The 15141-nt window shown below is 40.6% G+C and overlaps 1 protein-coding gene across 1 annotated transcript in view; it reads right to left on the bottom strand.

The window, feature by feature from the left end:
* Positions 1-4394: 4394 nt before the first annotated feature.
* Positions 4395-15141, bottom strand: part of HPSE (heparanase) — an 89281-nt gene continuing 78534 nt past the window's right edge. The window contains exons 11-12 of the mRNA XM_073541756.1: positions 9433-9576; positions 4395-6572 (exon numbers count right to left, since the gene is read on the bottom strand). Coding sequence (XP_073397857.1) covers positions 6413-6572; positions 9433-9576 — 304 coding nt within the window. The 3' untranslated portion in view covers positions 4395-6412. The remainder of the gene's footprint in view (positions 6573-9432; positions 9577-15141) is intronic.

Below are 15141 nucleotides of genomic sequence, written 5' to 3'. Positions count from 1 at the left end.
CCTTGTCATGGCCATGCAAAATACTGGTGTGCTGTAGAAAAGATCAGTACTCCAGTATTTCTGAAGCTCTGTTGTTTTTTTTATTATGCCCATATGCATCACAATTCCCCAAAATGTCATAATCTCTGCTGCATTTACAGGGGTACATCTGGTGTATGTTGAGGTGGGATTTTGGGTGAAATATTGTGGAGCATACAGGTTTGTCTTGGCCACCATAAGATTTAATATTTCATCACTGAAAAAGAATTTGAAGAACCTGCTGCTGAATTCAGGGATGACGGGCTGATAATTTTCGGGGGGTGCAATCCATATGAGATCGATTGTGGCAGGAGTTGCCTGGGTCGTATGGCGCCTTGTTGGGGATCCTTCCTCACTAGATGAGGAGGAGGAATAGAGGAATGTGGGAACTTCCTCACTGGCTGAATCCATGTTGGACGCAAGGAAGGCGTAAGCCTCCTCTGGTGAATAGCGCCTTCTTTACGAAGTGGCAATTTTTGTATTTTTCAAAACCTCAGGGATGTGTATGTAAGTGGTGCTTTTACACGTGTAATGTGTGGGGCTTGTGTATAGGGTACTATTTATTATTACAAAACAGAGAGAAAAAAAGATAAAATATAGAAGAAAAAATGGAAAGAAAAATCAGATGTAAAAAAAAGTTGGTATAAAAAATACAGACATTCACTACACTAATGCCCTCCCTGTAAATGTACCCGACGCAAATTTTTTTTTTTTTTTTTTTACAAAAGGAAAAACAGATGTTACCAACAATGTGATGTACGCTCCCCCAAAGCACTTTTTATGCAAGAAAAAAAAAAGCTACCTCCCTACCTATAATACTACTCTGTACGTTTCTTTTTCTAAATCAAGAGAGGCTGTCACTAACGCTGTGATGTCGGCTATACTAACACGCTACCTCAAAAACTACGCTGTACAATCTTTTTTCTCTAAAACAAGATCGGTCGTCACTAACGATGTGACGCTGGCTACGCTACCTAGCTACGTCTAAAACTACACTGTACTAAGTACTATTATTTTTTTTCTAAAATAAAAAATAAAAATTCGGACGTTACTTAGACTGCGATGTCTGCTACGCTAACTAGCTAAAAAAAGAAAAATTCCAGTGGCGCAGTCTCTGATCAGCAGCGATACTGATCAGTGCACTGCGGACACAGGGAGAGCAAGAATGCTCTGCGCAGGACACCGCACACAGGAAAAAAAGCGCAAAAAAGTGCACTAAAAATTTAAATTGGAAGGGGATACTGGAACAGGGATGGGGGATTGGGAAAAGGATGAGGGAGGTGCTGCTGCTGTGATCACAGAAGTCACATAGCAAGCAGTACACAGCAGGCAGATCGCAGGAGGCTTTCAATGGAGTAGCAGCACTTGGAGGCAGGAGATCGCAGGGATAATCACACTGGCCACCAATGGATTCTTTGTCTCAGGTGACACAGAGGGACTTGGAGAACCGCTCTGCACGCCAAATCTGAGGTAAAGATAGCATGCAGGGCAGTGATCCCTATTTTAGATTAACCCCTTTGGTGCTGATTGGCCAGCCAATCACAGCAATCGCTGACGCGGGGGGGGGGGCGGATCAGCCCCCTGTGGTGACGTGTCCTGATGGTCTGCTTTCAGGAAGAGAAGCCATCCTAACCAGATCACCGCACGATGCAGCGCAGTGACCGGAAATAGCAGCGCCGTACTAGTACACAGTTCCCACAGAGCAGTACTAGTATGGCGCATATATCAAAATGAGAAAAATGATTGCACTCAATTGCATTAAGACATGTCTATATGAAATCTATGAAGTGTGAATAGCATAATGGCTTTTGAAATTTAGAAAAGAAACATGAGATACTTAGCACAAAATTTGGCCAAAAATTGTGAGCCCATTCACCAACGTCAAGGTAATCTCAAAATCGAATGGGTCCCTAATCTGACTGCCTAGTGTGCCATAATGCTATTCACACTTCATAGATTCCATATTGACATGATTTCATGAAATTGAGTGCAACCATTTTTGACATTTTGATATACAAGCTGTTTTTGGTATGCACCTATTCAGACTAGTTCTTGATGTGCCGTCAGTTTTTCTGTTACTAGTATGGTGCATGTCAGGAAGGGGTTAAAGTTTGATCAGTAACTGGTGGATGAATGACAGGTGTAGGCCTGGTACTCTGAGGGTGTGTGCACACGCTGCGGATTCTGCTGCGGATCCGCAGCGGATTTGGCCCTGCGGATCCGCAGCAGAATTACCTGCAGTGTACAGTACCATTATTCCCTATGGGAATTAAAAACCGCTGTGCAGACGCTGTGGAATTTTCCGTGCGGATTTTGCTGCAGTTTCAAATACGCAGAAAGAATTGCATCTCAATTCTTTCTGCGGATTCCGCAGCGGTTTACCATCTCCTCAATTGTGGATATGATAAACCGCAGGCTAATCCGCAGATAAACTGCAGGTCTTTTCACCTGCAGATTTATCTGCGGATTTTGCAGAATCCGCAGCAGATTCCGCAGCGTGTGCACACACCCTGACAGTTGTGTCAAATTCAGGCAACACAAGTGAAGTAGACTCAACTTGGAGAGCAAATATTTCCACAAATTTTGGGCAGATACCATAAAAAGTGGCATCAATTTCTATTTACTTATTTTTTAATCACTTATATAGCACCAGTAATTCCAAATCGCTTTACAGACAATAGTGGCACTATCCTCATTGGGACTCACAATCTAAATTTCCTATCAGTATGTCTTTGGAGTGTGGGAAGAAAAATGAGTACTAGGAGAAATCCCTCGCAAACATGGGGAGAACATACAACCTCTTTGCAGATGCTGTCCTTGGTGTGGCTGGAACCCAGGACTCCAGCGCTACAAGGCTGTTAATGTTTTTGTATTGACAACACAATGTTCCCCGGGGTTCCCTACAGTCAGTTGGCAGTTGAAGAGTTGTGACGTGGGGGAAAACAAGTGTAATTGGGGTGCCATCTCTGAGGACTGTACTGTGTGTGATGGTAAGGTGGTGGGAGAGGAGAAGAGGACAATTGATGCAGAGCTTGCCATCTACTGGAGCACATGTTCTTTCTGGCCCTCATCTACAAAACATACCGCTGTGCAGCTGCCAAAGAAAGGGAATGTAGTAGCCCCTCCAGTAACAGAAGGAGTAAAAATGCTTTGCAATTGCTCACTGCAGCAAAATAAACCTACTTCTCATCTCTCATATCATACCTGTCTCAACTCTAAACAGCTATTCAGTACTTTAAATTCTCTACTAGGTCCACCAGTTCCCCCTCCCTCTTCTCAGCTTTAGACTTTGCCTCACCACCTGTGACCATGACCCAATAACGTCCCACCTCATTCCAAACCTTACCACAGTCGTCATCCCAAGCCAAACCAACCTATTCAACCACCCTCTCGGTTTTTCTAATATCTAATCTGTATCTTCTCCCTTTCAGTTTAATTCCATTGCTTCTTGTGTTACCTTGTGCAAATGAGAATAAGGATGATCCCTCTACACTGTGACAAACCTTCTGATATTTATAGACTGCTATTAAGTCTCTTTTCTTTCTTTTCTGCAAGCTACACATTCCCAGATCTTTTTACCATTCCTCGTAGGACATACTTTGCAGTTAGCGCACCATCCTGGTAGCTCTTCTCTGAACTTGCTCCAGTTTTTCAATGTCTTTTTAAAACGTGGTGCCCAGAACTGGATACAGTATTCAAAATGAGGCCTGACAAAGGAGGCGTAGAGGGGGATAACTACCTCACATGATCTAGACTCTATGCTTCTCTTAATACATCCTAGAACTGTGTTTGCCTTTTTTGCTGCTGCAGCATGCTGTTGACTCATGTGTAGTCTGTGATCTAATAGAATACCCAGGTATTTTATTAGTGCAGTTTAATTAAATTAGTGATGTGTAAAAAGTAAACATTGGCTGATCAAGGTGTGAAATTGAAAAATGATTGTGGCCAATCAAACTGTGAAAGTAAACCATGTCCTACAAATGCAATGCTCTGTCCATGTCTTAGGTTAACTATTCCTGACCAATGCACCTCCCCCTGCTGTTACATTTGTAATTGTGCATTTTTTCATGAACTCCTTAACTGTTTTGTTCAGAATAGTCACTATTTTTTCAGACATAAAAATCTTTTTCCACTAAATTTGATTTAAAAAAAATGATTTTATAGTTTCACATTGATGACCTGTGTTCATACTTCTGGGGTCAAAGCAAAGCTGAACTTTTGGATCCTGAAAAATGCACCTAAACCGGTTTTTAGTAAGCAACTTCTTTACTGCCAAAGAGCAGATTTTGCCTGCAAAAATGCAACATATGAACATAGCGTAAACATGTTTAACCAGAATCCTGAATAGAGTTTCAAAGATAAAAAACACTAAACACTTTCAGAAGTATAAAGTTTAATAGCACTACATCACCATTACAACCTTTTGTAATAACCATATGTGCCATTTCTATCATTAGAACTTTACATTTCCATTTTTAACTATTTTCACTTAGTGCTTATGCACACGTTGCAGATTTGGTGCATTTTTGCCATACAGATCTGCTAGCGCAAAACCTGAAGCAATCCTGATGCCAGAAAAGTGAGTGAGATACCTTAAGTGTCATGGACATGTTGCATATTTGTGACTTGCAGATTTGGAGCAAAAATTAATATGCAGCATGTCAATTCTCTGTGCGTTTTTCACCATTAACTTCACTGAAAAAGAAATCAAAAAGTCGCGTTTTTCCTGCCAAGAAATGCAAAAATGGTGCATAAATTTCTGCATCCACTTACTCAACGTGTACACTTAGCCTTAACATGCAAAAGTATATTTCATTCAGTATAACATGCGAAAAGGTCAATCAAAATTGATGCGCAATGCATCATTTGACAAGTTTGCATCAGAGCTATCAAAAATATCCACGCAATTTGATCACTCACATTCACTACAACTCATCAGGTATAATAAATTGCACACATTACTAAGAAATGTGATGAACTCAATGCCACCACCTTTTTTGTAGACAATTTTGAAAACAGAGTGCAGAGCAAAAAAATTTATTAATAATTTGGTTGCACACCACAATTTCCACTTTTTTTTGGGGGGGAGGGGGGTTGTATATTGGTTCCGTAGTGTGCAAAAATATCAGACACGGGCACTGACAAAGATACAGAACTATTCCTGTTAAGTAAAGCTTGCCATGTCCCCTTTGTTGTATAAGATAGAGATATATCACGCTCCTCAACACTTAAATTGAAAGATTAAGAAGAAAAAGTCGTGGAATCTTGATTTATTCAGTATTAGTGCTATGTAGAGAAATACGCTCACTCACACACCTTGGCATGTTATCAATGTGGTTATTAATGGTTGCCCGAAGAATGTTCTGACATGCTGCAAATGGGCACACAAATCATCAAGATCCTCTGCTGGCAGCTCCCTTTGCAATTGTCGATTAATGATGTCCCAGATGTTATCTATAGGAGACAAGTCCAGAGACTATCCATCCATGATAGCACATTTAGGCCACACAGGATGCTCACAGTAGCACAATCAAAATGTGGCCTGGTGTTGTGTTGAAAAATGGCTTGTGTGACACTTTAAGGAACCGGCTATATTACTGGTAACCCAACCATGTCAATGTAATATTGAGCTGTTAATGTACCTGGAATAAAGACTAGAAGGGTCCAGCTACAGTACTGAAAAGACCACAGGTACATTTTGTGAAAGAGGCTGTCTTGAACATAATAATTGATGACTTATCCAAAGGATAGGACAAGAATATGAAGTGGGTGTGAGTCGCACATCTAGCACTCCCACCGATAAGCCGAAATCTGCTTCGACAGCAGCTGGGTACTGTAGTTTTTCTCCCTTTGACGTCAATAGGAGTTAAACAGCAGTATTTGGCAGCTGTCAATAAATGTACGGAGCTGCTGTTTTCTGCCGCATGCACTGAAATGTTAGGCCACTGCTGGAATTTTCAGCTGACTGTATATGTGAAGTGTATTAAAGAAGTAAAAATGACAACCTGATGAATGTCAGAAAAGACCTGATGCAAACTCTATATCTGCCCCCCTAACCATCTTGGGTTATTAAGAATAGTGGTGCCTTAATGTGTGTCAGAGGGGCTTTTGGACACCCTTCATACTCCAGGGCCCAGGTGCCACTGCTAACTCTGCACCTCCTAGAGCTATGCAGGTGGGTTATAGGTGAGACTAAAAGTTAATGGCAAAGTCACTATTACAGTACATGTATTAATACAGATTACACATTGCTTTTCAGAAACAAGTCTAATGTTGATGCTCAATTTCAATTCTAGCAGCAAAAATGTTTACCTGAGGGAAAAAAGCAATTTATTAATCTGATAGATTAATTCTTCATAGAGAAACTAGTTGTTAATCTTCTTCATACGGTAAGTCACAGGCAAGCACTGGCCATAGCACTTTTAACAACAAAAAATCCAAAACTCAAAGAAGGTAGAATAAGAGGAGTGCCCGGATCCAACTGCTTCCCATTCAGATCCGGCAATGTTTTTTCATCCACCATCTTTAAAACTTGACCATTCAGCAAGACTGTTCTAGATGGAGGAAAAACAATAGCTTGATTAACTATAAAAAGGTATCAATTGAAGATAGAAAGAATTATCTTATAGTATTTACATAATCAAAGAGGTTTTTAAGGCCCACAGTATTGATATCCTTTAGGGTAGGTAATCAATATCACATCGGTGGAATTCCGAAACATCCACCGATGAGCAATTTTCACCTTTGTTGGCAGAAGGATGTAAAAAGTGAAAGGCAGCCAGCAGAGCTTAGTTCTCTGAGTAGTTGCCATTTTCAAGTGCTGCAGCTCAGCTGCTATTAAGAGGAATATAGTTCCCAAGAACAGCAACTACAAGGTGAATGGAGTGGTACCAGTGCAGCTCTGTTCATCATTTATATCCTGCTGCTGCCAAAAGCTGAAAATAGCCCCTTGCTTGGGAAACTGGGTGAAGTATCTCCACTGATTTGACATTAACTACCTATTCTAAACATAGGCCATCAATATTGTAAGAAAAACAGAAACATCAGCTCACCGGGTAGGAAAATATCTCAAAGTAGGGTGCCATGCACGTTAGCCTCAGGTCATTTCCTGAGTGTATGAAGCAAGAGAAAAGAGAACAAAAAGCCAGCAACAGCAAAAATAGGTAAATTAAAATCACATTTATTATAGTAAATAAAAATCCAAAGAAATGACTCTCTCTTAGCCTTGACCAAGACTAAGATAATCATCTTGAAACACGTAAACCCAGTGCCTCATCTTTTACATGAATTTTTAAGCTCCCCTTTGGAATTTTTATGGATTTAATAAAATGTGATGTTTTAATTTACTTATTTTTGCAATTGCTGGCATTTTTTCTCCTTTATCATGCATCAATATTGTAAGCCTGGCCAACGCCATTAAGAGAAAACTACAGACTAACGCCACATTAGGATCTTGTTTCATTAATAGTTTCCCAAGTTGAGATGGATTTCTCAGCTGTTACTTTCATAGCTTGTATCCATGTGTACAAAAGTTACCTTTTTATATTTAGGAGCATATTACATTGTATATGTTACACTTAAGAATAAATGTAGCATTATATACAAGTTCTTCTCACTAAATTAGAATATCATCGAAAAGTTAATTTATTTCAGTTCTTCAATACAAAAAGTGAAACTCATATTATATAGAGTCATTACTAGCAGAATGATCTATTTCAAGTGTTTATTTCTGTTAATGTTGATGATTATGGCTTACAGCCAATGAAAACCCAAAAGTCAATATCTCAGTAAATTAGAATACTTTATAACACCAGCTTGAAAAATGATTATGACATCCGAAATGTTGGCCTATTGAAATGTATGTTCAGTAAATGCACTCAATACTTGGTCAGGGCTCCTTTTGCATGAATTACTGCATCAAGCCATGGCAGCGATCAGCCAGTGGCACTGCTGAGGTGTTATGGAAGCTCAGGTTGCTTCGATAGCAGCCTTCAGCTCGTCTGCATTGTTGGGTCAGGTGTCTCTCATCTTACTCTTGACAGTACCCCATAGATTCTCTATGGGGATAAGGTCAGGCAAGTATGATGTCCAATCAAACACAGTGATACTGTTTTAAACCAGGTATTGGTACTTTTGGCAGTGTGGACAGGTGCCAAGTCCTGCTGGAAAATTACATTTCCATCTCCAAAAAGCTTATCGACAGAGGGAAGCATAAAGTGCTCTAAAATTTCTTGGTAGATGGCTGCACTGACTTTGGTCTTGATAAAACACAGTGGACCTACACCAGCAGATGACATGGCTCCCCAAACCATCACTGATTATGGAAACTTCACACTAGACCTCAAGCAGCTTGGATTGTGTGCCTCACCACTCTTCCTCCAGACTCTGGGACCTTGATTTCCAAGTGTAATGCAAAATTTACTTTCATCTGAAAACAACACCTTGACCACTGAGCAACAGTCCAGTTCTTTTTCTCCTTGGCCCAAGTAAGACACTTCTTTGCATTGTCTATTGGTCATGTGTGGCTTGACACAAGGAATGCGACACTTGTAGCCCATGTCCTGGATACGTCTGTGTGTGGTGGCTCTTGAAGCAATGACTCCAGCAGCAGTCCACTCCTTGTGAATCTCCCCCAAATTTATAAATTACATTTTCTTAACAATCCATTCAAGGCTGCGGTTATCCCGGTTGCTTGTGCACCTTTTTCTACCACACTTTTTCCTTTCACTCAACTTTTCATTATTATGGTTGGATACAGCACTGTGAAAAGCCAGCTTCTTTAGCAATGACCTTTTATGGCTTACCCTCCTTGTGAAATGTGTCAATGACTGCCTTCTGGACATCTGTCAAGTCAGCAGTCTTCCCCATGATTATAGAGCCCACTGAAAAAGACTAAGGCTAGGTTCGCATTGCGTTTAACCAGCCCTTTCAATGCATAGCGTTGACGGGCTGGATAAATGGTATAGCATAACACGATCGCGTTATGCTATACCAGCTAGCGCTGATGATTCATCAGCACTAGCGGTGACGGAGCCTCAGATGCTGCAGCCCGCGTCCGAGGCTCCGTCACTGAATGACGGCGCATCGTGAACACGTGCCGCTTTACGGCATGCGTTGCGATGCGCCCGTCAATGGAGGGCAATAGCAGCGTTAACGGACTGCGTTACACTGCGTTATGCCACGGTGTAACGCAGTCCGTCTAACGGACTGCTAAAATGCAGTGTGACCCCTGCCTAAGGGACCTTTTTAAACGTTTAGGAAGCCTCTGCAGGTGTTTTTGTTAACTTATCTAATTTACTGAGATAATGACTTTTGGGTTTTCATTGGAAGGATGGTAAAAAGTGAATATCTTTTAGCTTTTCTATATATTACACATGCGTTTCTCATATAATAAATCACTGAATTGGAACTTACGTAGAAAGTAGTCCTTTTTCTCCGGGTAAAAGGAGATATTCATCCACAATCTTTCCGGACAAGAAGCTTGGCAAATACATTTCTTTGCTACGGTTGTCCAAGTTCATAGCAAACAGTGTAACATCTCCCACTTCGTATTTAGGGCTAAGAGTAAGATAATGGAACAAAAGTAGCTTGAATTGCAAAGCAACAAGCAATATAAGTACACTGGTAGAGAAGTGTAATTGAACTTTTCTTCACCAGAGGCAAAAGGTACAATTTAATGTCCGCATCCTGTATCAAAATAACTTGGCCAAGTGAAAGAGGATTGTTGGGCCCCCTGGAAACTAGAACCTGTGTTAAATACTCTGGATGCCTATACGTTGGTACATCACTGCACTTACACTAATTAAAAAGGTCAACATGAATCAGATCCTAGTTGCACAATTGCAGTCAGGTATGTTTTTCTCTGAAATGCTCCAACATTTAAAAAAAAACCTGAAGAACCGAAGGAGGACCATAGGAATAGATTTGATTAGTCCAGTGCTGCCCTCGTCCAGCTTATCCCTGCACTATTCTATTGATGGACAGAGTGCAGGAAAAAAAAAACTCTCAATGAACCATAGGAATTGATGTGACTGGCAATGGCGGACTATTCATGCTTATTCCTATGTTCCCCACCTAGCTCTTCAAACTATGTTTTCTCTAAAATAACGGAGCACTTCATTGAAAAATATCTGCCTGCATTCACACAGCCAGGCTCTGTTTCATGATGCAACAGAAGGGGTTGTCTGGTCTAAAGCTACAAGTCTGCAGCCACTCTGTGTGGCTGCAGACGTGTGAATCCTCACATCGAGTTAACTGGGAGCTATGGGGTTACTCTGGAGCCGGTAGTCATGTGCCTGCAATATACATACTCCCGGCCAAATTCCGACTAGATGGGTGTGGCCTCGTTCAATGCAGGTGTATTGAGCAAGGCCGGTAACAGACTAGCAAGAATGTGGCTGGGAGTATGCATAGCGAATTCTTGCGATCACATGACTACCCGTTCCTGGCATCAGAGACTCCACACAGCACGCAGCGCACGCGATGTTAGGATTCACAAGTCTGCAGTCACATAGAGTAACTGCAGACTTGTAGCGTAAGATTGGACAACATTTTAAAATGGAAACTAACCACAATTGATAATTCTACTCATTCATCCCAGCTGTGCAGGTTTTATAAGTGAAACTGGTAGTTTAGTTGGTTCTTGCTGTATGTATAATAAATATATTTTATATATATATATATATATATATATATATATATATATCTCTGGCAAAAATTAAGAGACCAATGCAAAATTTTCAGTTTGTCAGATTTTTCTCTTTATAGGTATATTTTTGAGTAAAATGTAAATTGCTTTTTTATTCTATAAACTACTGACAACATGTCTTCAAAATTCCAAGCACTAAGTTTTGTATTTATTTTCAGAAAATGAGAAATGATCAAAATAACAAAAAATATGCAGAGATTGCAGACCTCAAATAATGCTAAGAAAACAAGTTCAGAATCATTTAGAAACAACAATACTAATGTTTTAACTCAGGAAGAGTTCAGAAATCAATATTTTGTGGAATAACCATGATTTTAATCACAGCTTTCATGCGTCTTGGCATGCTTTCCATTGGTCTTTCACACTGCTTTTGGGTGACCTTATGCCACTACTGATACAAAAATGTAAGCAGTTGTTCTTTGTTTGATGGCTTGTGACTATCCATCTACCTCTTGATTACATTTCATAGGTTTTCAATGGGGTTCAGGTTTGGAGATTGGACTGGCCATGACAGGGATTTGATGTGGTGGTCCTTCATCCACACACTGATTGACCTAGCTGTGTGGCATAGTGCATTGTCCTGCTGGAAAAACCAGTCCTCAGAGTTGGGGGAACATTGCCTGAGCAGAAGAAATGCTTTTCCAGGATAACCTTGTATGCGGCTTGATTCATACTCCTTCGCAAAGATTAACTTGCCCAATTCCAGCCTTACTGAAGGGTCCCCAGATCATCACCGATTTTCCACCAAATTTCACAGTGGGTGCAAGACACTGTGGCTTGTACACCTCTCCAGGTTTCCATCTAACCAATAGACGACCAGGTGTTGGGCAAAGCTGAAAATTAGACTCATCAGAGAAGATTACCTTCCTCTATGGTCCAATCCTTATGGTCTTTGGCATACTTCAGCCTGGCTCTCCTTTGCTTCTCATTGATGAAAGGCTTTTTTCTAGCTTTACATGTCTCGAGCCCTGCCTCTAGGAGCCTGTTACGAACTGTTCTTGCCGCGCACTTCACCCCAGCTACCATTTGCCATTCCTTTTGTAGGTCACTTGATTTCATCCTGCGGTTGCTGAGTGACATTCGAATAAGATGACGGTCATCCTGGTCAGTGGAGAGTCGTTTTTGCCCTCTGCCTGTCTGTAGCTTTGTTGTCCCCAATGTCTGCTGCTTGACCTTGTTGTAATAGACTGCCAATTTAGAAATTTTAAGGATGGAGGCAACATGACACTCACTGTATCCCTCTGCTAGTAAAGCCAGAATTGAGCCCTTCTTTTCCTCACTTAAGACTTTTCTTTTCAACTCCTTTGGCATGGTTAAAAGTTATTTTTTCATTCCTATTACTTTTGGGATATTACTACCACTTGTTTTGCCATCTTGCTTGTCCTATTGCAAGAGGATTGTGAACACCACAGCAGGGTTTTTTATACTTTCCTTTGTTAAATAAGATTTGGTTCAGGTAATCACCTAATCAGAAGCACCTTAAGTAGAATTAGGGGTACTCTGGTTGGAATTCAACTGACACTGGAATGGAATGGCTGTCAGACATGTAGAGAAGCTGATTTTTATAAAACTGTGCAGTGGTCTCTTAATTTTTGCCCGAGCTGTATATACTAACTGACATACAGCAGTAATCCAATATATGCCCAGAAGTTTGGATATATGTGATTCTTTTACTCAATTATACATTTTATGTATTGAAATAAAAGTTATATTTTATTCACATAGCTAAATTCTCCTTACTAATCTACTCTATTATGTTTACAGTCATATCTCTCTCCCCATCCAATCGATCCATCCATCTATGCAATTTTATATTTTTTTATTATATTAGACAGCTCTGACAAAAATTGAGACCACTGCACAGTTTTATAAAAATCAGCTTTTGCACATGTCTGACAGCCATTCCATTCCAGTGTCAGTAGAATTTCAGCCAGAGTATACCTCATTCTACTTAATGTGCTTCTGATTAGGTGATAACCTGAACCAAATCTTATTTAACAAAGGAAAGTAGAAAAAAAACCCTGCTGCGGTGTTCACAATCCTCTTGCAATAGGACAAGCAAGATGTCAAAGCATCAGCCCTGCTAATAAAGATTATCCGCTACTCCAACTCACTGATTAATGGATGGATAGAATAGATTGAATGGATAGAACAGATATATATATATATATATATATATATATATACACACATATTATGTAATATATAAAATATAGTATAAAATATATATAATATAAAATCTAATAAAATCTAATATATAATATAAAATATATTATAATATAATATAATACTATATAAAATACAATATATATATCTAATATATAAAGCTGAATGTGTGTGTGTGTGTGTGTGTGTGTATATGTCCGGGATTGGCATCTGCACCGTTGCAGCTACAGCCACAAAATTTTGTATAGTCACACGTCTGGACACCGAGAGCGTCATGGGGTATGCTGTGAGGTGAAATTTTAACCCCGCGCATTCCAATTCACCAAACAATTTTGCCCCCATCTACATAAAGGGGAAAAAGTGAAAGGAAAAGTGTTGGAGGCAAATTGACAACTGCCAGATGTGAACAAGGGGGACTTAAGGAATGAGAGCGATGGCGCCAAAGAGTATATACCGTACAGTTGCTAAGGTGGGGCCCTGACATGGGATACTCACCACACATGGGGATATGAACACACACACAAAATGAGCCACACACTACCACGTGCTTCAACACATATACCACCCTCAGCACACATTTCACCACACATACACCAACCTCGCCACATAAAAGTCGAAACATAAAAGTCGCCACTCAAAACTCGCCACGCTGTCCCAGAGCTGTTTAAAAGATGTAAAATGAGCTGTGATTGGTTGCTATCATCAACAGTTTTCTTTGTAGACAGTTGTGGTAACTGAGGCCTATTATTCTTATCATTTCTATGGTGTTATCGTCCTTCTGTAAAGCTTGAAATAACACAATTTATTACCGTGCCAACACAGACCACCCTCTGACACAGACTGCAGGGGGAGTCCAGTATCACACAGGATAGGAATAGATACACAGCTCAGCAGTCAGTATCACACAGGATAGGAATAGATACATGGCTCAGCAGTCAGTATCACAAAGGATAGGAATAGATACACAGCTCAGCAGTCAGTATCACACAGGATAGGAATAGATACACGGCTCAGCAGACAGTATCACAAAGGATAGGATTAGATACACAGCTCAGCACACAGTATCACAAAGGATAGGATTAGATACACAGCTCAGCACACAGTATCACACATAATAGTATTAGATACATGGCTGAGCAAACAGTATCACACAGGATAGGGTTAGATACACGGCTCAGCAGACGGTATCACACAGGATAGGATTAGATACAATGCTCAGCAGTCAGTATCACACAGGATAGGATTAGATACACGGCTGAGCAGTCAGTAACACACGATAGGATTAGATACACAGCTCAGCAGAAAGTATCACACAGGAGAGAATTAGGTGCACAGCTCTGCAGACATTATCACACAGGATAGGGTTAGATACACAGCTCTGAAACAGGATGTGCCAAAGGAGAGGACATTTTCATTCCAAGAATTCCACTCATTTCTTCTGATTTGTTTTTTGATTTTAAACGCCTCCAGTTTCCAGTTCAACTGCTATTTGCAATGTCCATTAACAATGCTCATGGACAGTCCTTGAAAGTAGTAGGGATTGATTTGCAATCTCCATGCTTTTCTCATGGTCAACTTTACGTGATCTGTTCAAGAGTTGGAACTGCCAAAAATCTTCAAAAACGTTTTAGACTTTTTCAGGGAAGTTTTGGCAAACTCCAGCCTGGCTTTTTTATGTCTCGGGGTAAGAAGTGGGGTCTTCCTGGGTCTCCTACCATACAGTCCCTTTTCATTCTGACGCCGACGGATAGTATGGGTTGACACTGTTGTACCCTCGGACTGCAGGGCAGCTTGAACTTGTTTGGATGTTAGTCGAGGTTCTTTATCCAACATCTGCACAATCTTGCATTGAAATCTCTTGTCAATTTTTCTTTTCCATCCACATCTAGGAAGGTTAGCCACAGTGCCATGGGCTTTAAACTTCTTGATGACACTGCGCACGGTAGACACAGGAACATTCAGGTCTTTGAAGTTGAACTTGTAGCCTTGAGATTGCTCATGCTTCCTCACAATTTGGTTTCTCAAGTCCTCAGACAGTTCTTTGGTCTTCTTTCTTTTCTCCATGCTCAATGTGGTACACACAAGGACACAGGACTGTTATGAATGAGTCACCGTAGGAGGCAAAAACAGAAATACTAGCTAAGTCAAGAAAACCAGAGAAATTGGCAGCTATCGGATTGCAGACCCCTAAACCTATCAACAACAACTAGCAGTAGCCGTGGGGGGTTCCTACGGTGCCCTAGACCCCT

The sequence above is a fragment of the Dendrobates tinctorius genome, unplaced genomic scaffold (assembly GCF_039654945.1).
Source record: "Dendrobates tinctorius isolate UK_male_01 unplaced genomic scaffold, ASM3965494v1 ptg000011l, whole genome shotgun sequence".
Taxonomy (NCBI): Eukaryota; Metazoa; Chordata; class Amphibia; order Anura; family Dendrobatidae; genus Dendrobates; species Dendrobates tinctorius.
Note: the sequence above shows the minus strand (reverse complement) of the source record. Positions and strands in the feature narration are given on the sequence as shown.